General features: G+C 36.1%; 2 protein-coding genes across 2 annotated transcripts in view; both read left to right on the top strand.

The window, feature by feature from the left end:
- The window catches only part of NEGR1 (neuronal growth regulator 1), a 936395-nt gene that overhangs the window by 866651 nt on the left and 42968 nt on the right, over positions 1-26776 (top strand). The window lies entirely within an intron of this gene.
- LOC105710264 (large ribosomal subunit protein eL29-like) lies at positions 5994-6626 on the top strand. The gene has a single exon (XM_012442498.3). It carries the CDS (start codon positions 6046-6048, stop codon positions 6517-6519), a length of 474 nt encoding a protein of 157 aa, XP_012297921.2. The 5' UTR covers positions 5994-6045; the 3' UTR covers positions 6520-6626.

Here is a 26776-nt window from a genome sequence, read left to right as displayed (position 1 = left end):
TTTCAATCTAGTTGAAAAGAATTTGAGAGTTTTACTTGGTACTTAAACTCTATTCAGTTTCATGAATATTTAATGTCACGTTCAATGTTCAAGCAAAACGCTCTTCTATCTTAAGAGAAAATAGCTAAAATTTTGATGAGTTATGGTTTTTATTGCATATACAGGCCAATGGAAATTGCAATCATCTTTCATGAAAAGGCTGGGTAGTTTTTATTGTTTGAGAATAAGAGTGGCCATTGCATTTACTTACTAATACAGTAAATGTAAAATTGCTTAAGTAACATGCTTTATTATTTATGCTGCCAACCACATAATGTGAGGGTAGTTTCATAAAAAATATAAATTAGAGAAATTTCACATGCCAGCAGGCTGTAGATCTGTTTTATGGCTCTGACTTAGCAGGTGCCCTTCTATTTTAGTTGTGCCCTGTAATGAAGTACATATTTAAGCAGTATTGAAATGCAGATAAAAATATGATGCATATGAGGAAAGTCAGTTTCTTTCCGCAGTGATGCTGCACTTTACAAGCTCCATCATTAGTAGTTAATGACTTGGGATTCTTTTCATCAATCCAACTCAGTTTTTTGCTCATCTAATTCCATGACAAGGTTGATAAGGTCTCAAAAAGTGTATTTGCATGATTTCAGTAGTAATACTTTTAATACTGGTGGATTCATCAGCTATGGAAGACTCATCTATGAGTAAGAAAATTCATTAATAGAGTTAGACACAGCTCACAGCACTACTGACTAAACTAACATAATAAATCAAAAGGATCAATGAAACATCAAAATAATCATCTATATATACCATTTCTTTCCCAAAAAACATTAAATTTGGTTATAAGGAAAAGGCAAATAATACTGCTGGATCATTTTAAGTTGTTAATATTATATTTGTATAATATTATTTTGAATAATTTGAAACTATTTTTATCTGCATCTATTTTATTGTCTTGTCTGTGGAAAGTGTTTTCCACCTTTAGATATGTTAAGAGATGTAATCATTAAGCATGCTGAAAAGCACAGGATTTTTCACTAGAATGTAATAACCATTTATTGTTTTCAATGTGCTCTATGACTCCATTTAAAATATACAAACCCAATGAAGTTTGATTTATGAGGACAATTTTCAGTGGTTACCACCAAATACTTAAAATTTAAATGTGCTATATATAAGTCAAGAGCTCATTTGCAATGCCAGCTATCAATTGGACAGATAGCTACAATTTTGACAAGCAATTTGCTTCAAATAGAAGAATATTTTATAAAAAGGTCAAAAGTATAAAATGTTTCATCCTCAGTTGAAATTAATGGTTCAGCTAATGTCTATGATGCTGTTTACAGTATTCTGAAAGACATACAACCTCTAATTATCTATAGTCATAAATAATTGTCAAAAATGCAAATGAGAAAAATTCCATCAAATTAAAATAATTAGTTCACTAGTTAAAATTTCCTCTCATATTAAAAACCTCTTTTTTAAAAAAATTACACTGAAATTGAAGGAATCTTTTAGTATATCGTTACTGAAGCATTATTGAAATTTGACTTTGAAATGCAAGCACAAATGATAGCTAACATGTGTCATGCAAATTATATAATTTTCTGGACATTCATTTTTTTCCTTGTTTTTCATTTCTATACAATGACGTCTACTCTAGCAAACTAATAGACTTCAGGCAAATTTCTCTCACCTCTTAAACACTTCCAACATAGCCTTGGGATTCATTCACATGATTCTAGTTCTAAATTTAACCTGCTGACTAACCTCACAAAATAATCCATCCTTCAGCTTTGTGCCAAAATGAATGACTTCTGAGAAAAAATAAGCCAATTTCGTTTTATTTTTCATTCATTTAACTTTATAATGTATGTGAATATGTTTTTAACATTGCTACATAAATATTGACAATGGACAGAGACTACATCTTCTGGCCATGATATGTGAAACAAAAATCCATAAAAATTATGAAAAAGTTTTCCAGATTTGTGTAAGAGCCGGCTCAAGGTTAGCCCACAATTTCTACTACAGGGTGGACAATCTCGTGTGAAATGCTGTCTGAATCTTTAGACCACTCTGAAGAGCTGGATTTAAGCTCTACCCTCATCCAGTTTTATTAAACCAAATCAACAGTTTGAATGATGGTCCGTGGACCCTGTGGGTTTCCACCCATGCTGCATCTCCAAGACTTATCTCCAGTCCTTTTTCCCTTGCTCACTCTCCTCCATGTACACCAGCCTTCTTGCTGTTTTGGTTATAAGCCAAACATGCTCCACCTCAGTGCTTCACAGTCTCTTCTTGCAGCATTCTTTCTCCAAATACCACATGACTCTTTGCCTCCTTTTTGTCAAGTACTTGTTGAATCATCACTTCTCAGTGAGGCCTAATCTGATCAGGCACATATATGGGCTGCACTTCTCAATAGTCTCCATTTTTTTTCCCCAGCTCTACTGTTTTCACAGTGCATACCATATTCTAACATGCCACATATTTTAATTATTTATTATGCCCATGGCTTATAATCTATCTGCTTTTACTAGCATGTACATTTCAAGAGGTCAAGGATTTGGGGGTGTTTTGTTAAGCAAATGCATCATCAGGGCCTTGAACAAGGAGGACCTACAGAAAGTAAGTAGTTAGTAAATACCTACTGAATGAATGAATTAAAGATAGTAAACACATACTTCAGCTCCTGGACATTGATTATACCTAGTGATACACATTTTAGAATATTGCTGTTAACAGTATTACTTCTTTTACTAAGGTCTATCATTTGGTGCCTACATAATTGTGTCAGGCACCATAAACTCTCTCACGCAAATCATTATATTTTTGTTCAGTGCCCTTGTTACTTGTGTATTATTATCACCATTTTACAGGTGAGGGGGCTGCAATTCAAATACTTTAAGTGGTCACACATCTAGGAAACGGAGGAATCAGAAATAGAGCATGGGTCTTCAATCTCCTAAGATTTTACTATTAACCATTAGACAATACATAAAATGCTCATCTCTAACATCAATTTGGTAAAAACTGGTCATAATCATTTCTTTCCTAATATCCTTTATATATACGCTCTAATTCAAGGACCTATTATTTGTCACATGAACTAAGATAATAATTTTCTAACTAGTATTTCTCTTTTTTCTACTTGAATCCATTCATCTTCCTAAAGTACAGCTACAATCATTCCATTAATATGATCAGAGTCCTCCAATGCGTCCCATCATGCACATATTCTCCTTATTACCTACCTTCAGTTTACTCACCAAGTGATGCAACGTTCTCTCTTCAAACATCACCCCAGTAAGAAAGCTAAGCTTTCTTACTGCAGCTGATACTCAACTTGGCTATCAAGGATACCCAAGTTTTAAAAAGGTCATCCCTAGAATCATCATTTTTTCAAAAGATTGTTATTCTTTTTCTCCAAATCAACATATATTTGATTTGGAGAAAAACCCAGCCTCTGCCATGGGTTCAGCTGCAGCTGCCACCTGCACATGGGCGGGGAAGGGTGAGGGGGCAGCAACCTAGGCAAACCTGACTACTTCCTTGGCTACCATCGTGGACCACAGGGCCAGACACTGCAGTACCTTTACTCAAGGTACTAGTAATGACAGGAGTAAAAAAGGTCTATTATGTTAAGTCAAGTCCGGCATCCAACTGAGTGGGTTCAAGGATACCCAAGTTTTAAGAAGGTTATAGCCCTAGAATCATCATTTTTTCAAAAGATTGTTATTATTTTTCTCCATTTCAACATGTGTGCACATTGTTATAATGAGTTACGGAAGACTAGGGGTAAATACAGTATCCGATTATAACTATTTCCACCGTGAGAGGGACAAAGAACAAGTTGTCTGCAGGTTGCAACACAGCTGAGATCTTGAAATAATTAAGTAGATAACTTAGAATCAAGTTAGCAGCCACTCAGAAAAAGCTGCAAGCTCCATCAGGGCAGAGACTGTCATATTCACTGCTATATCCTCAGCATCTAATGCAGTGGCTGGCATAGAGTAAAACTCAATAAATACTTGACTCTGTTGTTTTCATCACTATTGTTCTCACTGGAACTCTAATTTTTAATTATTGTTTTCTATTCTGTATTCTATAATCATACTAACACTGCAGAAGGTGCAGAAACTTGAAATATCTAATGAAATAAATGGTATAAATCCTGAAAGGTCTGAAATGGCATCCAAGCATCCTTAGAATGATCCTAGACTTGCAGATGAAATCCAGTAAAGGATTTCAATGGCATTCTCTACCTGAAATCTTTAATACCTTTTGGAAGATAACTGATGTAGATTTTCTTAAGAGTGAAAAAACAGCTAAACTCTACTCTTCCATACCTATGTACCACTGTCGTTTTACTTCAACTAATTGAGATAAGGTTTTAGTTTGTTATTATATTCGACTCCATTGTGTAGACTTCCCTCAACACCAAGACGCTGCAGTTCACAGTGTGAATTGCTCTGTCTAATCAAGAATATACACAGGAGTGAGGCAGCATGTTATATTTAACTGTGGAAAGCATATTTTCCCAGACGAGTTGGCTCACAGGTCCTCCTCATTTTCTGTGTTTTATGGTGGGGAAACCTTTTTAATTTATATACATCTAGGTTTCCTATGGCCTACTTTGGCAACAGAACTGCATTCTTGGGAGGATAGGATACTCTGTAATAAAAATTAAAACTCATCTCTCATTTTCCATTTTTTGTAGATATTTTTAAATTATTACTTTAGTTATTTTGGCAAAACTAAATCAAAATGGAATGGTACTCATGTGGATAAAGCTGTAATTTGATTAGATATTGTTTGTTGCTTCTCTTTATCTTTCTCATAACTCTGTCTTTTGGTGCACACTCTCTAGTTATCTTTATTTTCAGTTCATTTTACTTTCTCTTTTAAACTTACCATGGTACTAATGACAACTAAAAGTTGTTGCAATCTTTCCTAAAACAGCTTGGCCGTATTCCGTTATTCATTGTGAGGCATATTTAAAATCAGAGTTTACTGATGCCTAGTGTCACGTGGCACTTTTGCATCCCTGACTTGATGATAGAACACTGAGTCAACTTTGACTTCAGATACTGTTTTTTTCCCCCTCTTTCCTTAATGAGGAAACTAGATGGCAAGCTGTTGACACAGGACTAAAACTTGACTCTAATCTACTCTTACTAACTACATGGAGCCTTTGCAGATGTCTCAAAATCCAACTGGGATTTTAAAGTAAGAGCAGCAGCCCAGGAAAAAGATGAGTCTAACTCCATGAAGAAATGCCCCAGTTCTGAGAAATCAATTTGTCTCTGGATTCCTGACGATAAAATTCATCTAGCATAAGCTCCATTTATTTATTTATTTATTTTAGTGTCATCTGGAGTCCTTTCTCTACAGACTGTAAATTCCTTGAAGGTTAAGACAAGAGTCTAGCACAGAGCCTCGTACAAAACATGTAGCTGCATCATTTGTCCCCATGTAGACTTGCTTTTTTTGAACTTTGAATTTGCTTTCATATGTCACAAAAAGAAATGCATAAGACAGTGTGTCCTAGGAAACTTATTCACTACAGTCTAAGAAACAAATTGGCAGCCCAGTTTTAGCAAGTATTTAAAATTGACTATGACCTCCATATTTGTCAGGATAGGCAGTAACAGTGCAGTAACAAAGAATTTTCGGGTTTGCATTTCTTGCTCACATTACATCAGGGTAGCACAGGGCACTGCTTCTTGTTTCTTTATCCCTGACACAGGAACCTGTAGGCATTTATCTTGCCAGTGGTTGCCACAGTAGGAGAGAACTTGGAGAATCATAAACTTCTCAAAGTTTTCTGTTCAAAAGTGACACAAAAAATGTTAGCTCCCATTCCATTATACTAAGAGAGTCATTTGACCTCACAAAACTTCAACAGAGCAATTCTATCATGTGCCTGGAAGATGAACAAGAATATAGTTGACTGAGTAATGAACAAAACAGTACCCTATTTAAAAATGTTCCACCGCTTCCGGTCCTAGGCGCTTCAGGAACCGCAGCTTAGGTGCAGACATGGCCAAGTCCAAGAACCACACCACACACAACCAGTCCCGAAAATGGCACAGAAATGGTATCAAGAAACCCCGATCACAAAGATATGAATCTCTTAAGGGGGTGGACCCCAAGTTCCTGAGGAACATGCACTTTGCCAAGAAGCACAACAAGAAGGGCCCAAAGAAGATGCAGGCCAACAATGCCAAGGCCATGAGTGCACGTGCCGAGGCCATCAAGGTCCTCGTAAAGCCCAAGGAGGTTAAGCCCAAGATCCCACAAGGTGTCAGCTGCAAGCTCAATCAACTTGCCTACATTGCCCACCCCAAGCTTGGGAAGCGTGCTCGTGCACGCGTTGCCAAGGGGCTCAGGCTCTGCCGGCCAAAGGTCAAGGCCAAGGCCAAGGATCAAACCAAGGCCCAGGCTGCAGCTCCAGCTTCAGTTCCAGCTCAGGCTCCCAAAGGTGCCCAGGCCCCTACAAAGGCTTCAGAGTAGATATCTCTGTCTGCCAACATGAGGACAGAAGGACTGGTGTGACCCCCCAGGGCTGCCATCTGCATGGGGCTGGGGTCCTCCTGTGCTATTTGTACAAATAAACCTGAGGCAGGAGAAAAAAAAAATGTTCCACCCCTTCCTTGCATTTCCCAGTCTCCTTTTTACTGATTAATTTTGGCCAATAGCTTTTGTCACCCTTTTACATAAAATGCATATAATTTACTTAAGTGTTATGTTTACTGCCCTCTCCCATCCAACCTGTGCTGTAATTCACATGAAGGCAAACATTTTTCTCTTCTTTGTTCAACCCAAACTCCTCCAGTGCCTAAAGGAGTGTCATGTACATAAGTAGCAGTCTATAAATATTTGCTGCGTAAACGAATGATCTAATAAAAAAACAAAAAAAATACCCAGGTTCTTACAGCATACTCACAGCTAGCTTCCTCTGATTTTCTTACTATTGCTTTCCCCTGATTTTCTTGTATAGTTACATATTATCAAATGTAACTATAAACACAGACATATGCATACATACATCCACAACATATCTAAGTCTTCTTAATTTTGCCAAAATGAATTAATTATTCCTTTTGAGAAACACAATAATAAATGAAATTTGGTACCAAAACATGCTTATCACTTGATTGGCTGTTTTTAGAGTAGCTGAATCTAAAAGATTTTTTTAAGTGGCCTTTATATTCTCTTATTAAGAAATTGGCGTTATTGCTTTCAACACATCATAATGCCTCCTCTAACTGCACTTCCAGTGTAATATCCGGCTTTTAGTACAAAAGCTTCTCTCCCTCTACTCGCAAAGCAAAACCATTTGAAGTATCTTCTATGATTGGCCTGATGCTCACAGTCACCAGGCCGGTAGGGGGTCATCCTGCTGGGCAAGGTCCTGCTTTCTAAGACCTACTTTGCACTACAAAAGGGAACTACCTTGAGAGCACCTATTAGAGCTTGATTTTCCTCTTTGCATCTCCATTGCCCTCTACCTGGCATGCTATCATGAAAGGGCCCTTCTTCTAAAAGGGTCTGTTAAATTTCCCAAATATCAGCTTTTAAATTTTTACTTGATCTTAAAAGCGTTGTTCTATCCTGAGAGAGAAGAAGAAAAGGCAACTCTAACAAATTTAGGCCATTCCCACTTAAGGAACAATTATAGGTTTCAGACTATTTCCCCCTCAGTGCATTAGATTACGTCATTGATTTTACTTATTAGTGGCTTTCCTTTAAAGTTTTAGATGTAGTTATCTACTACTCTGATTATGCTAATAGTTTTATAACATCTAGTTTAAAAAGGATAAAGATTAATAAATTAATTTAGAGAAATACATGTATGATTTAGTAATTAAAATCAAAATTTCAGGGAGGAGACAGAGCAGGGTTAATCCCACTCTGCCAGTTGTTCTGCCACTGTGGCAACTTGGGTTGTTAACTGTCCTCTCTAAGATTCCATTTCCTCATGGACTAAGGGGCCTGTGAAGATATTACAGAAGAGTTATGTAAAGCCTTCATAACAAAGCCTACCTCGCAGCGTCAGAGAGAAAATGACATTGGCTATATTCTCTCAACCTCTTCATAGCTCTCTTCATTCATTAACACTTCCTCTCCCCAGTAGTAAGTTTCTTTCAAGCTGAAAATCCATCTTCTCATCAGCGATAAATGTAGATTGCCTCTTTCCAGGGCCATCGTATGGATATTTGATATTGGGCACATGTCTGAGATTCATTTGTGACATTTATATAAGTCAGATGGGAAGATTAGACATAAGCAAACAGTGTGTTCCTCTATCAACATTTGTTCAGCTTTCTGTGAGAAATACCAAGAGAACTTACTAGAGTAATTTGCAAAATTTTGTCGGCCAGTTTGCTTATTCAAATTAGAAACTGATTATGCATTCAGGCTTTATAAAGAGAATAATTAGTTCGAACTCCTTCAACAAAAATGAAAGTAAGACCTTCAAATTTGGCAATCATAACCAAATTTGGGGTGATAATTTAGTTTAGCTAATTATGCAAATCTTAAAGACAATCATTTAAAAGTGATCTGTATTATTTTAACAAGTATGCATTAGGATAATGTATGATGTTTTAAAAAGAAAACATTCGTTACATGAGAAATGGGCAAGAAATGTTCATGATATTTTTGTTAATTTGGCCAAAGACTTGGAATAGCTTCCTGTTATTGAAAATAGCAATGGACAATTAGGTTTATTATCCATTAAAGAGTTTTACAATTGATATTGCAAATAGGTAACACTGGATGAACACCCACTGATTGAAAATAAAGCAACGGTTTTTCAATAATAAAGAAGACAAGTAAGCCCTGAGTGGAAAGTACACCATACATGACAAAGACAAAATAGATATATTTTCTGTTCAGAGACCAGCCAGCTTCAAAAAAAATTATTTAGCAATAATGTGGAATTTTTTTTTGTAAAAAAAGTATACAACTGGAACTAAAGGAAAAACAAAAACCCTCGTACTTATTTTTACCATTAATATAATTTGTTCAGGCCTAGGCAAATTGCAAAGTAGGCAAATGAGTTTGTTTCTGGCATTTCCTCCTGTTTGTGTTGTACCTGGTGTCCATATATATTTCTTCCAACTGTGGAGTACCTTCTGACATCTTTCTCCAGATAACGTCAGAAGTTTCCCTGCTTTATCGTACCATGTAAATCTACCTGAGAATTAATTACCTAAGGACCCTTTCATGGGCTTAATGACAGTGAGTAAAATATCTAATACTTATTGAGAAGTCCTTTACACAAGATACACTAAGTGTCACATTATCTCATATAATATTCAAAACAATCTTAGAAGATAGATGCAGTTTTCTAAAACCTTGTTTTACAATTGAGAAGACCAGGGCTTACAGAGATTGAGAAAATCACCCACCAGAGCTTGAAGACCAAGGTGAAGAGATGTTGCTGCCTAGGGTACAAAATGTAAGATGGGAGTCACTTTCAGAGCTGTGGGTAAGAACCTTTTTAAATTTTGTACCCTACCTTGTTTGCCTTACCTTAACACAGGCTCTGTTGTTCGTATCACACATATAATGTCTGAAAGAACTGAAGCAGTCTAGTCTGACTGCAGAGCTCACGCTTGGACTGATGTCAGTGACACTATCCCACCACAGAAATGCTACTGGTATTGCTCAATTCATAGTTCACAATATGTAATTTTTTTTGAGAAAACATCATTTCCAGCCTGAAATATAGTGTATGTGTTGCTCATTCATTTATTCAACTAATGTTAGTTATCTACTATAATAAAAATTCTGTGCCTAATTAGTAATATGTACATTGAAGGGACAGAAAAGATATGATGCTGACTTTTATAGCACTAAAGGATATGGAAGTAGAAGCAGAGATTAATGAAGTATTCATGCAACTGAACATAAATTGCAATTGTGACAAGTACCGTGAACAAATACACGGTACTGTGATTGTCAGTAGTAGTGATATTTGACCCATTTGGGTATTCTTAGAAAGATTCTGAGGAAGTTATGATTGAGCTAATATCCAAAGAATGAGGACATCACTATGGGAAGGCATTCTATGCATGCATAAAGGAATTCTATGCATGGAGGCAGGTAGGCATAGCCTCATGCATAAGTATACAATGCAGAAAGTAATAAATTTTGCAGAGAAATCATTTGGGTGTTTGCATTGAGAGTTGTGACTGGAGACAGTTATGGCCTTTAGCATGGATGTTGGTGGATGGACAGGATTTGGACTTACTGACATGCAACAAGAGGGCCATTCTAGGCAGAGGAATTAGTAAGAGCAAAGAGATAAAGGTAAAAAAAAAAAAAGCTTAAATGAATACAAAGCAAAGTCTGCGTAGATAACAGCATGGTAGGTAAGACATAAAGAATAAGTTAGGACTAGATCATGAGAGAATTTAAATGCCAGCCCAAGTTGATAGGCAGGAGAAAGTCTTTGAAGTCTAAGTGTGGAAATGACATACGTAGAGCTATAAACTTTAATCAAGAAGCCTCATATTAGAGGAGAAAACAAAAATTAAAATATGAGATCACTCTAATCTCAGATTAGTGAACCATTTGAGACATTAACTTGGAATCTATAGGGAGACCGTTTTTTTCTTTTTCCTTAGAAGAGTATGAGAGAAGACTTTATGGAAGAGAAAATATTAAAGCTATTCTTTTAAAGTTAAGTGTGCCGCTATTGGAAGAAAAGTCATCCCCAAGTTGGAATAGTATTTTCCAAAATATCGATTAAAAGATGGAAGAAGAGAACTTAATTTTTACTTAAAGAAAGATGTTTAAAGCAATGGAAAGTGATAAATAAGACAAGATTAAAAAAATAATAATAATGTCCAGGACAGATAAAGAACTTGAAGCTCAAAGTCTGGAACTTGGTTTGATTTGTGGGTCAGGGGAAGGCTTTGAGGAATAGGGTGCCATGATCAAAGAGGCAGAGGGGAGATAACTTTGCCAGAGATATATGGGACTGATGGAAACTAGGAGATACCGAGGCATGAAAGCAGATAAAGAAGAAGTTAAAGTCATTTAGCTAACAAATGACCAAGTTCTGGGTTCAGTATAATTATATGTCAAACATGTATTTGATTAACATTTGGAGAGGGACCTAGAAAAATGTGTCCCATGTTACCATGAAGAGGTCAGATTCTTTAATTCAGTCATTCATCCACTTAATGGATAGGTATTATGTGCCGTGTATGCCAGACACTGTGATAGGAACTGGATTCACAAAGTTAATAGAGATGGAATCCCAACCTCCAAGATGCTTGTGGATTACTGGTGTGGTCAAAACCATAGCAAAACTGATCAGCAAAGAAACAATCTGAATGAAATTAGACAGAAAATGGCAATGCAATTTGACACTCAAAAATAAATATTTAATTAGGACCTGCTATGTGAAAAGTGTAACTATAGTGGGCACTATATAGGTTACTGTTAAATATGCAACTTAATGCTAGTTACCAAAGAGCCTACAAGCTATTTGAATTTGCAAGCACAAATACACAGTAGATTAAAACAAGACAATGTTTATGACAAAGGAATGGCATGTATAATAAGAGTTTATGGGAGTTTAGATCATTTACAGAATATAATGGCAGTAAGCAAAAAACTTACTGAGCATTCAGGTCTTAGGCTACATCTTGATGGACCAACAAAATTTGCACCCAGCCTAGCCAAGAGATTCACATAATCCTGGAATGAATAAATGAGCTCCTCATGGTAGCAATGTGGCATAAGGAAAAGGACTCAAACTGCAGTTACATAGATCTAGGATAAAAGACTTGTATATCTGTGTGATTTTTTTTATATAGACATAACTTCTTTGAGCCTTATCTTTCTTTTAAAATAGGAAAAATAATAATAGGTCTTATTTCACATAGCTGCTGTGAGAACTAAAAGAAATAATTTATAAAAAGCCAGGTCCAAGTATTTATGTATAAAATGTTAATTTCCTGTCTGAATGTGCAACATGAAAAACTTGCTAAACACTAATCTGTATAAGGACAGAGATGCTGTCTCTCTTGTTTCCTCTTTTTCCTAGGACCTAGCATAATCCCTGGATCATGAAAGGATAACAAACATGCGATGAATGACTGAAATAATTAAAAGTGAATTTGGGTGTCATGAGGAGATCTATCTTTAGTGACAGAGTTCACGTAGGACAGAGCTGAGAGAAAATATTCAAAATTGAAGTAGAAGCTTGATCCTATTTTTTGGATCTTAGCTTTACCTTTTAGGCAGTAAAGCATCACTGAAAGCTCTTAAGCAGGGGATTGACAAGATGAAGCGGTACATTATGAATATTATTCTTGCAGCAAGGGAGTGGGGAGAACGGAGGAGGATTTAGACCACATGAGAGTGCAAATGGTGGTGGGGTGGGATGGAGAATGTGGTAGAGAAAGGGCAGAAGTGAGAATCCTTATGAATGAAGAATCCCAGGACCCAGTGGCTGATTGATGAAGACAGAAAAAAGAAGGAAGAGATGTGAGGACTCTCAGAAGCCAGAGGAAGGTAATAGTATTTCCAACAGGTATCAATCAGGGAAGCAACATAGAGTGAACAACCACCATTTCCTGGTTTGCCTCAGTCTCAGGGTTTCCCAGAACAGGAGACATTCAGTACTAGAGCTAGGAAAGTCCCAGGCAAACTGGGACAAGTTAGTTCTTCATTCCATTTCACTTAACTGGACTCAAATTGCCAGCACATCAAAATAAAAACATTTTAAAACTGTGGAAAAGAGGGCATAGAAATGTGCAGAAAATATCAAAAAGAAAAAAAGAAATTGACTTAGCTGCATAGTGGTATATGGTAAAATTATCATAACATGTCCATTGGTGCTAATTGTACTGATTTATGTGTGTCTTATGAGAAATCAGTGGAATTTTTTAAATTTTTCTTTGCATCTGAACTTTTCGTAGAAGTTTGTATAATTACAGCATAGGAACTCTCCTACAAGTATGTCATGATGACTGGCCATGAGCCAGCCATTGTGGGGAAAAAAAATGATTAAGGTACATTTACTTGTCTTTCAAAATAGTCAAGACCCTTATAGTCTGAGCACACCTGAGAATGCCTTGTTATCTGGATAATGTGCTTTTCTACCAGTGCTATGAATAGAGGGACAAAGGAGTAGGATAAATTCTTCATTTGAGTGAAAATACCCTTACTGAGGCCAGGAGTGATGGCTCATTTTTATAATACTAGTGCTTTGAGAAGTTGAGGCAAGAGAATTACTTGAGACCAGGAGTTTGAGACCAGCCTGGCAATACAGTGAGATCCCCCTACTACAAAAAAAAAAAAAATTTAAGTGCCCCATTGAAACCCAGCAATGATTCCCTTCTCTGGACCAGGCTTTTCAAAGTGCTTCTTTGCTTAGAGTCTCAACATATATTTCTCTGTGTTGTATTTGAGCAAGTACTTAACTATATTTTTAAACCTTAAAGAAATCTTGGGAGTCATCTAATTTAACTATAGTTTTGAAATCTGGTTATTTAGCTCTATATCATTTTTTATTTCCGTTTATTTAGAAATAATTACAGTTACATGACTTTGTTGAAGAAAGTGCTTCTTATGATTATCTCTATATTTTGGAAATTCTGAACCAACTGGCATATCTAAGGAGCAACACATGAAATAGCAGTGAAACATAAACTGTAAACTGAAGTCTTATGTCTGGGCTTATGAGTCACAGAAGACGGAAAGGAGACAAGAAAACAAGTATATAATTAGACAGCGATAAATCATAAATTAAGAATTTTAACTTGGAGACATAAAAATGTAATAAAGTGCAGATAAAAGTACTAGCCTGAGAGTCAAAAATTCCTTTTTTTTTTTTTTCTTTGAGACAGAGTCTTGCTCTGTCATCCAGGCTGGAGTGCAGTGGCACAGTCTCAGCTTACTGTAACCTCCACCTCGAGGGTTCAAGCGATTCCCCTGCCTCAGCCTTCTGAGTAGCTGGGACTACAGGTGTGCGCCACCATGCCCAGCTGATTTCTTGTATTTTAGTAGAGACAGGGTTTCACTATACTGGCCAGTATAGTCTCACTCTTCTGACCTCGTGATCTGCCAGCCTCAGCCTCCCAAAGTGCCCAGATTACAGGCGTGGACCACAGCACCTGGCCAGTCAGAAAGATTTTAACTCAAGTCCCGCCTTCGCTTAAAGCTTACAGGATGCACTTGAACAAGCTGCTTAATGATATAAGACTTTTATCTGATCACCTACATTCATTCACTCAGTCAGTCATCCTAATACTTATTCAGAGAGTCAGGAGTAAGGAAGTATAGGTCTGATGTACCAAATACTATGTTAGGCTCAAGGGCAGTGTTTTTAAATCTCAGCACTATTGATATTTTGAGTTAAATACTGAGTTTCTCCTGGAATTGTAGGAAATATTGACATATTTGTACAGGACTGGTTCCTGGAGACTAAGTAGAGGAAAATAACGGACAGCATCTTCAGAATGCCATAGTTGGACTCAGTGAATCATTTCTAACTAGTATGCAAAATGTAAGTCCTTCGTAGACTCACTTATATCTGTGCCCATCCCTAAAGCAATTGCCGTGGGATCTGCCTGGCCAAGCCTGGGGAGTTATGCCAACCCCCAAGCTGAGGCTGGAGAAGGATAGGGCCATCCCATCCAAACCACAAGTTGTATGTGGTAATAAAAATAGTGTCCTAAGGAAAGATACTAGGCAATATAAAACCTCCAGTGTCCACTGTAAAAGTTTATAAAGCCTCTTTGCATATGTAATTAGATTTGATCCCCAAATCTGTGGTATAGGTAGGCATATCTTATGAGTATCTTCATTTTCTAGGTAAGGCAATAGAAAGGAGTGATTTGTTCAAGCTTACATAATTAGTAAGTAATGGAGCCAAAACCTGAAGCTGGACCTTGTGGTCCCAAATGTTATGCTTTTTCCATTTCTCATGCTTCCACTTGAGTGTTTTCTACCCAACTCAGGATGTGGGGATACACATTGTAAGATTGGAAGGTAAATTTTTAAAAATCCACAAGGAAACCTGAATATTTAGCTAAGTTATAAATTATCCATGTCTCAGAACCAAATTAAGAAGCATTTCAAAGAAGTGACATGATTGGATGCCAGGAGATTAAAAAATGTCCCAGTAGAGGTAATTGTTTTGACAAATATCTATGTGGAAGATATTACTGACATCTAAGAATCTGTCCATCAAGTAATGGGACAAATAATTGAATCAAATAGAAAAAAAAATGTTGGATCCAGAACTAATGACAACAGACAAAGTCACCATAAGCTCTAAAAGGAGAAAAGCAGAAAATCCACTCTAGTAAAAATTTATTGAAAACAAAAATTCACAGGAAATGCTTCAAATTAGCAGAAAAATAAGAGTAATTTAAATTGTCATTTGATGCCAATGAACAGAGAGCTGCTGTTAAGGTGGGTGGAGAATAAATTAAGACTGGGAATATTCTTGAAAAAGGAAGACATTAAGTCTATGGAAAAAGATTTAAGTTCAAAAATAAGAAAGTGAGCTCATGAATTAGGGCTGAAGAGAAGAAAAAATGTAAAACCAGTGGGGCAGTTAGATGCCAGTGTTGTGGGCAAATGTGAAACTAACATTTACAGCGTAATTGTGGCTTAGTTTAGAGTAAAGGAAAAGGGCAGAGGTTATTTCTTTTGTATACAATTCTGATTTCCAATCTTTTGACTACTGAGTGTAGGGCTTCCTCCAGTTAGTACTGTTCCCTGTCAGTGAACAATCTGCTCAGAACCATTCCAGAGTTCATGCTGATCCTTATTAGCTTTTCATTTCCCTGAGAGTTTCTCTCTGACACAAACAATACTTTCCAGTTACAAACAATTCTGCAGTATAAAATATCATCTAGGGCAATAGCACTTGCTTGTATTTTTTTCCCTATGTCTTATTGAAAAAGCTGCTGGTGTTATTTCAGGTCTTTCTCTAGCCTGGTAAAAGTTGTAATTCCACCAATGATAAGCTGATTTGTCTCTGGTTTTTCTATTTCTTGCCTGTCTTGGCATAAAAACGTGGACCAGTCACTGTTGTTTTCTTATGAAACTAAATGCGAGATTATTTATATCTTGGGCATTGAATGGCATTTTACACTAAACATGCTGTGAGGAGTACTATGGCTTACTTATCACACAGCTAGATATTTGAGAATTTCAAATTCTATATCCAAAGTTTATCTAATATTGCAACCTTATCCCTGCAAGCAAGTGACAGTTTATTATATAATTAAAAGAGCTATTTCACTAAGACTTCACTGTAAGTCCTTGGTTGCAATTCAGGTAGAATATAAAGATGACACAGAACTTGTAGAAGATTAGCTGGAGAATATCCTGCTCCCTGAATCCATAAAACACGTATCTGAATTCAAGCTTACATCATCTGCCCTTAAAAGTATAATAGCTTCTTCAGTTTCCAACTGTCACTGCATCTCTGTACTTTCAAAAAGCTATTGAGACGCTTGGAGTATGAAAGATGCTATATAAAACCAAATTTAATTCCATAGTCTCCCAGTAATTTGCCTCATAAATACTTCTTGGAGTAGTGAAATACTTTTGGCTATAGAAATAAAACTTATGTATTCATGACCTATGTATTATTTCATCTTCTTGGAAGTCAAAGGACTATTTCTGTGTTTATGCTACTGAAATAAATCTGTTATAGGTATTTTTATAAAGGTTAGTACATGTTACATTGTTGTTGGAGGTAGTGCTATTATCTGTTGTATTTTCCTTGCAATTACTGTACTTTTTAATGCACATTTTTTAGTCATTTTAAGTGAATTGGCTCCAATTTTTCTTCATTAATAACTACTGTTATTTCTCTGAAACCTCATAATTTCATAGCTGTTTGGAAGTGTTAGCGTAACCTTATGGCAAGGAAAAAGGAATGAGGGGAGCATCAACCCAAACAGGCTTCCAAATCACTACTGAGGAGACAGTAGTGGGAACCCTATTTGCCTTTGAGAAAAGGGCATGAATTTAATGATTACTCAAGTCCACATTTTCCCCAATGAATTCTACCACATAATCTTTTCTCACTCGAAGCATGTCTAGAAACAATCCTTTTATCTTGCCCCATGGAAGCCCCTGCTGTATCTGGAACATTAAATGAGAAACTTCAACACTTTAGTTGTGAAAGTAAGAAATCATTTTCAAATCTTGTAGCAATGTAGATTGCTGCTTTAAAAAGAAAACTTGTTAAAAGTGAAAGCAAAAGAAAACCACTAAGATATTCTGTCAAATGTAACATGTAGTAATATCACTGAGTATTACCTTTGCAGCTCTGCACTAGGAAAATCTGAGGATATGAGATTAAATCATCCAATTAGATGCTCAAAAAAATAAAATAAAAGGAGATTCATGGCAATTATGAATGTATGTGTGTGAGTGTGTATATGTGTGTTGGGGGGGCTTACAAATGGCACAATTTATCAGGTATCAGGAACTACTGTTTGTCTCATAGTAAAATTAAAACTATTTGCAGTGTAACATGAAAGACTGTCTCATGATGTTACAGTGGAATTTTATTCATCTAATTTAGCTATTAATTTTGAGTCCCTACTGGTGCTGGAGGAAAAGGTGTGGGTGCAAAAGTATGTAAGATATGGACCTTGTTCTAAAAGAATTAAGCTTTAGTGAAGATTACATGTGCAAAAATAAAAGCCTACTTGGGATTCATTGTTTTCAGGAATATGTACTTGGATATAGAATATGATTATCTAATGTTTTTAATAAGCCTAATCAGATTTAAAATGTCCTATTTCAGAAGAACTTTAAATACTTATTTTTATAAAACTGGTAGCATAATTTTCACAAAATCTCCTCAAGGAAAGGGGCAGAGCTCTGCCTATTGCTATATGCATAGTATTGCCCTCAATTTCAACAGCTAGTCCCTATGGAATAAGTAGTGATACCCCTACCTGCCTATAATCCCATCACTTTGGGAGACTGAGGTGGGTGAATCACCTGAGATTAGGAGTTTGAGACCAGCCTGGGCAAAATGGTGAAACCCTGTCTCTACTAAAAATACGAAAATTAGCTGGGCGTGGTGGTGGGCACCTGTAATCCTAGCTACTCTGGTGGCTGAGGCAGGAGAATCACTTGAACCCAGGAGGTAGAGGCTGCAGTGAGCCAAGGTTTCACCACTGCACTCCAGCCTGGGCAACAAGGGCGAAACTCTGTCTCAAAAATAAAAAAAAAAATCTGCAGCACTGCTGTATGCCTCTTAGTTGCACTGGTTCTTTCCTGGGATCATTTTTCACTGTAGAATTAGCTAAAGTAAAAAACCTCAGAATTTTGTTAGAACATGCTAGAGTAGTTTAAGAACTTCTGATATTAAAGCTTCTACTTTGAACAAGCCTGTTTGTCCTACCTGAGGGAGCACCCAAGTACTCTGGGACTGGGAGGGGCATCTTCCAGGTGTCCCATTGGTGTAATTGATTGACAAATGAAAAGTGATTACCAGTCTAGAAGAGAAGAAGCTAGAATATGACCTTTCTCATATTCTATCATTACTTAAGTCCACAAATTCCAGTACACTAGAGATAACACCTGTCAAATATTTTAAAAACATGGAAGACAATGAGGCCACACGTATTGCTACCCAGAGTCAATTTCACTTTCTTTAAATATGTGTATTTTTTTCATGCTGTAAGTAATATATAAGCATTAATGATTATCTGGGAATTATAGAAACAAAAGAAAAAGTTACCCTTACTTCCTTTTTTCCCACTTTTATTTTCCTGAAACAGAGTGTCACCCTGCACCCAGGCTGGAGTGCAGTGGCATGATCTCGGCTTACTGCATCTCCACATTTGGGTTCAAGCTATTCTCCTGCCTCAGCCTCACAAGTCCCTGGGATTACAGGCGTGCGCCACTATGCCTGGCTAATTTTTTTTTGTATTTTCAGTAAAGATGGGATTTCACCATGTTGGCCAGGCTGGTCTTGGACTCCTGACTTCAAGTGATTTGCCCACCTCTACCTCCCAAAGTGCTGGGATTATAGGCATAAGCCACCACCCCCAAAGTTAACCTTATTTGTAACACCCAAAGATAACCACTATTGACATTAAATCTTATTTAATATTATGTATTAGTAGTCTCACCAAAAAAAGTGTCTTCTATTTTAGTTATATACAGTATTTATAATTTAAATGATATATTAGAGAGTTACAACTACCTTGTTATACTGTACATTGCTGTACCACAGATTTTGCTGTGCACTGAATTAGTAACAGGTAGTTTGCTTGTAAATAATAGCATTCCATATAAAATTCCAAAAAGTCCTAAAATTTGTGAAAATAAAAGACAAATATAAAAATAAATTTATTCATTAAAAAATTCTTGGCTTATATCATTCAATAAGAATACAAAGAAAAATAAAGAATCCAGCCTTGCAAGAATATATTAAACAATGTGATCTAGGATTTGAAGTTCTAAGACATGAGATTGAGGCCTGAGTACATTTAATGATCATATAATCCTGAGCATATCAATGAATCTTCCCAAACCTTAGTTCCATCATGTATAAAATGGAGAAGATAATAAAGATTTCTTTGAAAACTTCTTGAGAATTAAGTGATATAATGTACATGGAATTGTGTTTTAAATTTTTAAAGTGCTACTCAAATGACACTAGCACATAATTTAATAATTTGAACTTAAAATTTACTTTTTTTTTTTTGACAGAGTCTCACTCTGTTGCCCAGGCTGGAGTGCTGTGGCGAGGTCTCAGCTTACTGCAACCTCGGCCTCCCGAGTTCAGGCAATTCTCCTGCTTCAGTTTCCCAAGTAGCTGGGATTATAAGCGCCTGCCATCATGTGTGGCTAATTTTTTGTGTTTTTAGTAGACACGGGGTTTCACCGTGTTGGCCAGGCTGATCTTGAACTCCTGACCTCCGTGATATGCCTGCCTCTGCCTCCCAAAGTGCTGGGATTACAGGTGTGAGCCACTGTACCTGGCCAGAATTTACTTCTTAAATTCAATTGTTAAAATGGAATTATAGTTCTCTTTATCTGCCATTATGTAATTGTTCACAGAATGTAACTTAAAATTAGTACTACCAACAAGGCCTGTCTGCCAAATTAAAAAATTTAGAGGTAGCTTCTGTGCTCAGATTTGAATATCAGTAAGCTGACCCTTCTATCCAAATAATAGCTCTGAATGCAGTTTTATCTTTTCCATAAAAGTGATTGGGAAAAATTTGTAAAATTTTAAATATAGACACCACTGAATATAGCTTTCATCAGTGTAAATAGTGTCAAATCAATTTAGGTTAACAATTTTAATTGGGCTAGCTTATATTATGAAACAATAAAATCTTCAAATGAATGAACTTTTTGCTCTAACTCTTATACTTCTCTCAACCTAAATATTACAATAGTGAAAATGAATTCTGTTATGATCAGGTTAGTGTTCATAAAGTTGAAGGAGCCACTGACTATAGGAAGTATCTATTACTTCCTATGGATAGCGCAGATTACGGCATCACACCTCAAAGTAAGTTGTACACGAAGTATGAAAGCATTGTGCTTTCAGACCATCTCAGTGACAACCTCGGGTTTCTCTTTGACAACTAAAATAAATTTAATGAAAATGTGGCATCAAACCATATTATAAGCCTCTTGAAAGAGGTAGAAATAAGAAGTATGAGATTTTTATCCTATGCCCCTTTATCAGGCAGTTGTCACTGAAATCAAAGATTCCAGAAAGCTCTTTGTGATACGACTTATAATGTTTACTATGGTACAGTTTGACCTAATTGTATTACATCTAAGTTGAGGAGTACCATGACCTTCTTTGTGTTTTTGTAGACTGTGTTTGTGGTAAGCCTGCCCTGAGTCTATGGGGAGACTTTTCCCTACCACTTGTTTTCAGAGTTTTCGGTCTCTGGAATGTTGCATCATCTCTAATCTCTCTCAGCCACTTTTTTTTTTTTTTTGAGACAGAATCTCCCTCTGTTGCCTAGACTGGAATGCAGTGGCACAATCTCCACTCATTGCAACCTCCACCTTCCAGGCTCAAGTAATTCTCCTGTCTCAGCCTCCTGAGTAGCTGGGACTACAGGAGTGTGCCACCACACACGGCTAATTTTTGTATTTTAATAGAGATGCAGTTTCACCATGTTGTCCAGGCTGGTCTCAAATTCCTGACCTTAAGTGATCCACTTACCTCGGCCTCCCAAAGTGCCGGGATTACAGGTGTGAGCCACCACGTCCAGCCTTAGCCACTTCTTACCAAGAACTTCTCTTATCTGTCAGGACACAAGCAATAGTGCCTTTTTCTCAGAGCAGGTACAATTAGCCTCTTCTTCTAAGCTCTGTTAAGCCTCATTTCTAACATTTTCTTTTAACACTGACCAAAGGTGCCAGACACTAAAATTTCTAAATAAACTTTCAATGACCAGAAAACAGTGTTTCTCTTGGTCAGGCAGAAAAAAAGAGAAAAGTTTCTACGGTCTTTCTCTTAGGTCAGTTTGTTCTTTCCCATTTCACTCAACCCTGTGAAATAATAAAAAATGCAAGTATATTGAAGTTGCCTCTTCCAGTCCCCATAACAAATATACACCTTTATTCTTTTTCTTATAGTTTTTCCTCATTATAGGAGAAATAATTTCCGTGACAAAATTTTGGTTGTTTAAACTACTTTGAAAGGAAAGAGGATTCACAGAAAAGAATATTGCATTCATTCATTCACTCAATAAAATTATACTAGGCAATTGGTTAAGCTCGTTCTAGTCACTGTGAACACGAAGATGAAGAGAGCATAGCGAATGCCTGACGCTTCATTGTCTCCTAGGGAGAAAATGTATAAACAGGGAGTTAAGTTCAAGTTACGTTCAAACACTCAGCAGTACAGATGATGGAACTAACTGTACTTAGGAAGATCAGGAAAGGCTTTTCAAAGGTGGTAAAGTATGACTAGAGATTTAAAGGAAGAGTTAGAATCCAGCAGGTAGAAAAGACCAGGGTAGAGTGACTCCAGGTGGAGAAGGGCTGTACTCCCTTGCTGTTCTAAGAACTGCAAATAAAGCCTAATAATTGCATGGAAATAAGCAACCATATTCTTCATAGCCTCATATGGGAGTAAGAGGCTTGAATTATATCCTAAGACATTGGAATATTTTGACATGGGAAATGATTTATTTCAATGGGCATTTGTAAAGATCTCTTTGGTAGCAGTTCTTTGCCCTCTTTGGGTGGATTACACCAGAGATCCCTAACATTTTTGGCACCAGGAGCCGGTTTCATGGAAGACAATTCTTCCACAGACTTGGCGAGGGTGGTTCAGAGAGGCATTAGAGTCTCATGAGGAGGGGTCACCTTAGAACCCTACGTTCCACGCTCCTATGAGAATCTAATGTAGCTGCTGATCTCACAGCTGCCACTCACCTCCTGCTGTGTGGCCCGGGTCTTAACAAGACCTGTCAGCAGTAGAACAGATAAAGAAGTTGTGGTATATTTATACAGAGGAATTATAAGAATGAATGAACTCCAGTTACATGCAACATCATGAATGAATTTTACAAACAATATTGTATGAAAGTTGGTCCGACACAAAATAATATTACAGTGTTGTTTGAGTCCATTTATTTAAAGTTAAAACATTGGCACCAATAGAAGTCAACATAATGTTTACCCTTATGAATGAGGCTAGTTACAAGAAGGGGGACGTAAGGGCTTCAGGGGTTTTGGTCAGATTTCCCTTGTGAAAATGTATCAAGCTGTACAGTTACAATTTATGCACTTTTCCAATGTATTTCAATTTTAAACATAAATTGAAAAGAAAAATGAAGTAAAAGAATGTGAGTAATCAGATTCTATTATGAACATACACAGTCTAATATTGTCAACTTTAATTAAAATATAAACATGCTAACTAAATTCCCACTTAAATTGGTCATAGGGATATAATCCATGTAAAACATTGTGAGTTTTGAATTATTTCCTTTTCTCAACAGTATTGTGTACAATTCTTAAAAGTCAGTCTTGTCAAAAATAATTCATCTTACCTACTCAAAATACTTGTAGAGGCTTGTTTCATAATTCTATGAAACAATTCACTATTTCATGACATTTAAGAAAGTATAGTTCTCTCTTCTAAAACAACATGAAACCTATCTAGCTTTGTTTTCTGAGACCGTTATCTCAGAACAAACTAAACAGAAATCTGTTTGGTACACAACTGATTTGAAATGACTCCTATTTCCTCTTCCTCATGGTTTTCTGTGAAATGGTTTCCAATGAGTTCATCTCAAATGAGGCAACATGGCTACTATAAAAGGGAAACGTATTTGCTAATATGGTCATAGATGTTCTAAAGGCCGCATTAAGTCCTCGTTGCTCATAACTCTCTACAGCAATGTGATTTAAATTTTATATTCTGACATGTCTTCACTATTTTAAAAACAATAATAGTTTTCATTTGTGTCCTTTTTACAATTTCTTAAAAAATGGTAACAAAATGTAAAAAATATGATGAAGAATTTGAACATAAAGACATGTTATAGTGTCTTTATCTTTATTTTTGTAATTCCTATAATGGAAAGCTAGGAAATTCTGTGACAGAGGTTTAGCACTGGAATATCACACTTAACAGAGCATTTACTAAATGTCTTTGGGGATGTCCAGTAGGTCACATAACTGATACTGCAGAATTGTACTTGACCACTGGCCTCCTCCCATGCAGGTTCCCATCAGGAAGCCAACTGCTTGCTGAAACATAAGAAGTCGCATATTGGGGCTTTCTATTTTTATTTAAAGTCATATGCATTTTCTAGGTCTTATTTTCCCAGCTTCATAAATTGATTAACTTCCAGGTGTCTGCAGTTCAGATTACAGGTTTTTTTGTTGTTTTGAGAACTTTATTAGAGTGTTAGGGTACTCAGGTGTCAGTTGTGCCAGACTCTAAGCAGGTCACTTACTACATCTTCAGGCATCATTTTTAAGTCAGCCTTTTATAGTTCATCAGCCTGCTCCTCTAAAGCCTTAAACCCTCAACTAAGTTTAACAATATTTAGAGACTTTTTTTTTTAATCTCTAGGGCTCCATAGAAAGTTCCAAATTTTTCTAATTATGTTGTCTATCTACAATCTTTAATTTAAGACAATTTTAAGAGTGTAAACTAGTTAAAAAAAAAAAAGCATCGAGCTTGTGTCCTGACCTTGAATTTGTATTTTCTCCTTGATGTATTGCAGTTTCTGAGAAAACAAGATTTAAGATTTTCCTCATGATAAGTCTTAACTCCAACTAGAGTTTCAACGAGAAGGCTGCTAGAACCCTTCTTGGGTAACCCTAAAAGTGTATTGGTGTTACTGCTTTGTCATTTCCAGTTTAGCTCAGAAGCCAGAAATATTTGTAGAAGTTATTTTGTCTGTACATTACATTTATGCACTGTGTGTATGCATGTTTATGTGTTATTATTGGACTCCCATTCAAGAATGTAAACTCCGTAAGAGCAGAGATTATATCCATTTATATGCCTGGGCTGTATATCTCCAGTGTCTAGAATGGTGCTTGGCATATAGTAGTTGCTCAAAATATATATTCATGATTTCAAGAATATTATTGTGTTAGAAAGTTTGTTGCTTTTTGGACAAAAAAGTGTGTTATATTATAGTTTACATATCTTATTATGTGACTACTTACTGCTTTTTGATGAAAATATATTACTGTCTAAACCAGGGATTGACAAACCTTTTCTTGAAGAGCCAAATAGTAAATAGTTTTGGCTTTGCAAGCAATAAAGTCTCTCTGACAAGTCTTGCAAAAACTTAACTTTGTAGCAGTAGCAGAAAAGTAGCCACGGAAAATATGTAAATAAACAAACAGGTATCCAGCCCACCCATCTCTTGTTTTTGTATGGCTCTGGAGCTAAAAATAATTTTTAGATTTTTAAGTGGATTTCTTATATCAAAAGAAGAATGATATCCCAAGTATCATGGGATATTAACATGAAATAGAAATGGCAATCTGAATATTATTTCCATCACACTTGTGAATTATTCTTCTGGAAATTATAATTTCCATGTTAATAAATAAAATTTTATTGCAATATAGCCATGCCCATTCAGTTAAGTGTTATCTAAAAAGGTATTTGCATTCTAATGTGGAGTTGAGTATTTGCAAACACTAAGTAAACTACACAGCAGAACCTTTAAAAATAGACTGAAAATGATAGGAATTTTTTTTTTTTTTTTTTACATTTTCTGGTCATAACAATCTCCATATTTTAAAAACATGTAAAAGTTCAAAGCTTTACTTTTGGGGAGCTTAAGACTTCTACAATTAAAACATGGTAATGATAATAAAGATAAAAAAAGATGTTATTCTATGCATATTAGTGAGATCTGTAAATGTAGAACACAATGCTTTGTTACCTATAATAATTGATTCAAGAATCACATTCATAAATGATGCACACAGGTGATCCTAAAGAATCACATAAATCAATTGGGCTAGGTTTCTCATCTCTCTATTTACAATAATTCTTTGCACTGTAAATAGAAATTAACTTCTCACTTTTAGCCTCTGATGCAGTTGAAAGTGCTAATGAAAAATCTAGAAAATCTGGACCTCAGTTAATCAAGACTTGGCTGTAGATTATTGTGTTCTATAAACTGTAAAAATCAAATGAGCATTACTTATGTTTATTAGAAAAACTAAACTATGTTTCTCACAAATTTAAAAAAAACCCTTAACATTAGGCAAAGTATATTCAACTGATTAAAATACAAGGATGTGCGCTTTCTCCAATTAGAATATGAGCTTTAGGAGGGCAGGTACTATATCTTATTTATGTTTGTATTCTCAATACCTAATAATTGAATGACAGAATTAATGAATAGTGCTTACAAAGCCATTCATTCATTCACTGATTCATGCATCTGATCAAGAAATAATCATTTGATGGCTATTCTGCACTTATACTCTGAAAACACAAAGATATAGAAGAAACTGTTTCTGCCCTTCAGCAACTTTTTACTGAGAAGATAACATATAACTTAAAAAAGTAGATATAACAAAGAGTTCAATTATTAATTTAAAATAAAAGGCATTAGATAGCAATGTATTGTAGCTGCCAAATAAGTAATACAGGAAATAATGGCTGCAACAGTTATGAGGTGGAAGGATCACTGGGATCTAGAGAGGTCAACAAAGGCTTCCTAATAGAGGAAAGCCTTATAAAGGCACTTAAAGAGTGAATATACACCCACTGAAACCCAAAAATATGCCCATCTATTATGTAGCGATAAAAAAATTTACAAAAACATTTTGTAAGCATTTGAGAAATACATAAATAAGTCTAACATTTAGATAGCTAAAGCAAATGAAGAATACAAACAGGTAAAATTACCAGCCTTCTGGATGCTACTCCTAGATGGACCAGAAGGTTCAAGGTGAACAAGTATCTACTCAGTGGCAGAATAATCAGTTCTGCCCTTCCTCCACTTATCCCCCACCACTGGCTGAGCCTGAGTGTACAGATCCACAAAGTAACCTAAGTGCAGTAGAGTCTAGAAGAGAGCGGGCAAAGAGAGCAGGGGATTATCCCTGAAAATTCAGATCCTTAAGCATTTGGGAAGAAGATACTCCTCAATAACCTTCAATTTGTTTCTAACAAACGATCAAAGTCAGTAGCAACCTTCTCTCAAAACAGGTCCAGTAGAGAGATTACTACTGTTGTCTCAGAATTGCACTTACCTTTTTGTCTTAAGCTTTATCAACATGACCA

Source organism: Aotus nancymaae, unplaced genomic scaffold, assembly GCF_030222135.1.
Source record: "Aotus nancymaae isolate 86718 unplaced genomic scaffold, 86718_ANA_hifiasm-v0.15.2.pri h1tg000007l, whole genome shotgun sequence".
NCBI classification, from domain to species: domain Eukaryota; kingdom Metazoa; phylum Chordata; class Mammalia; order Primates; family Aotidae; genus Aotus; species Aotus nancymaae.
This window is presented reverse-complemented; position numbering and strand designations above follow the sequence as displayed.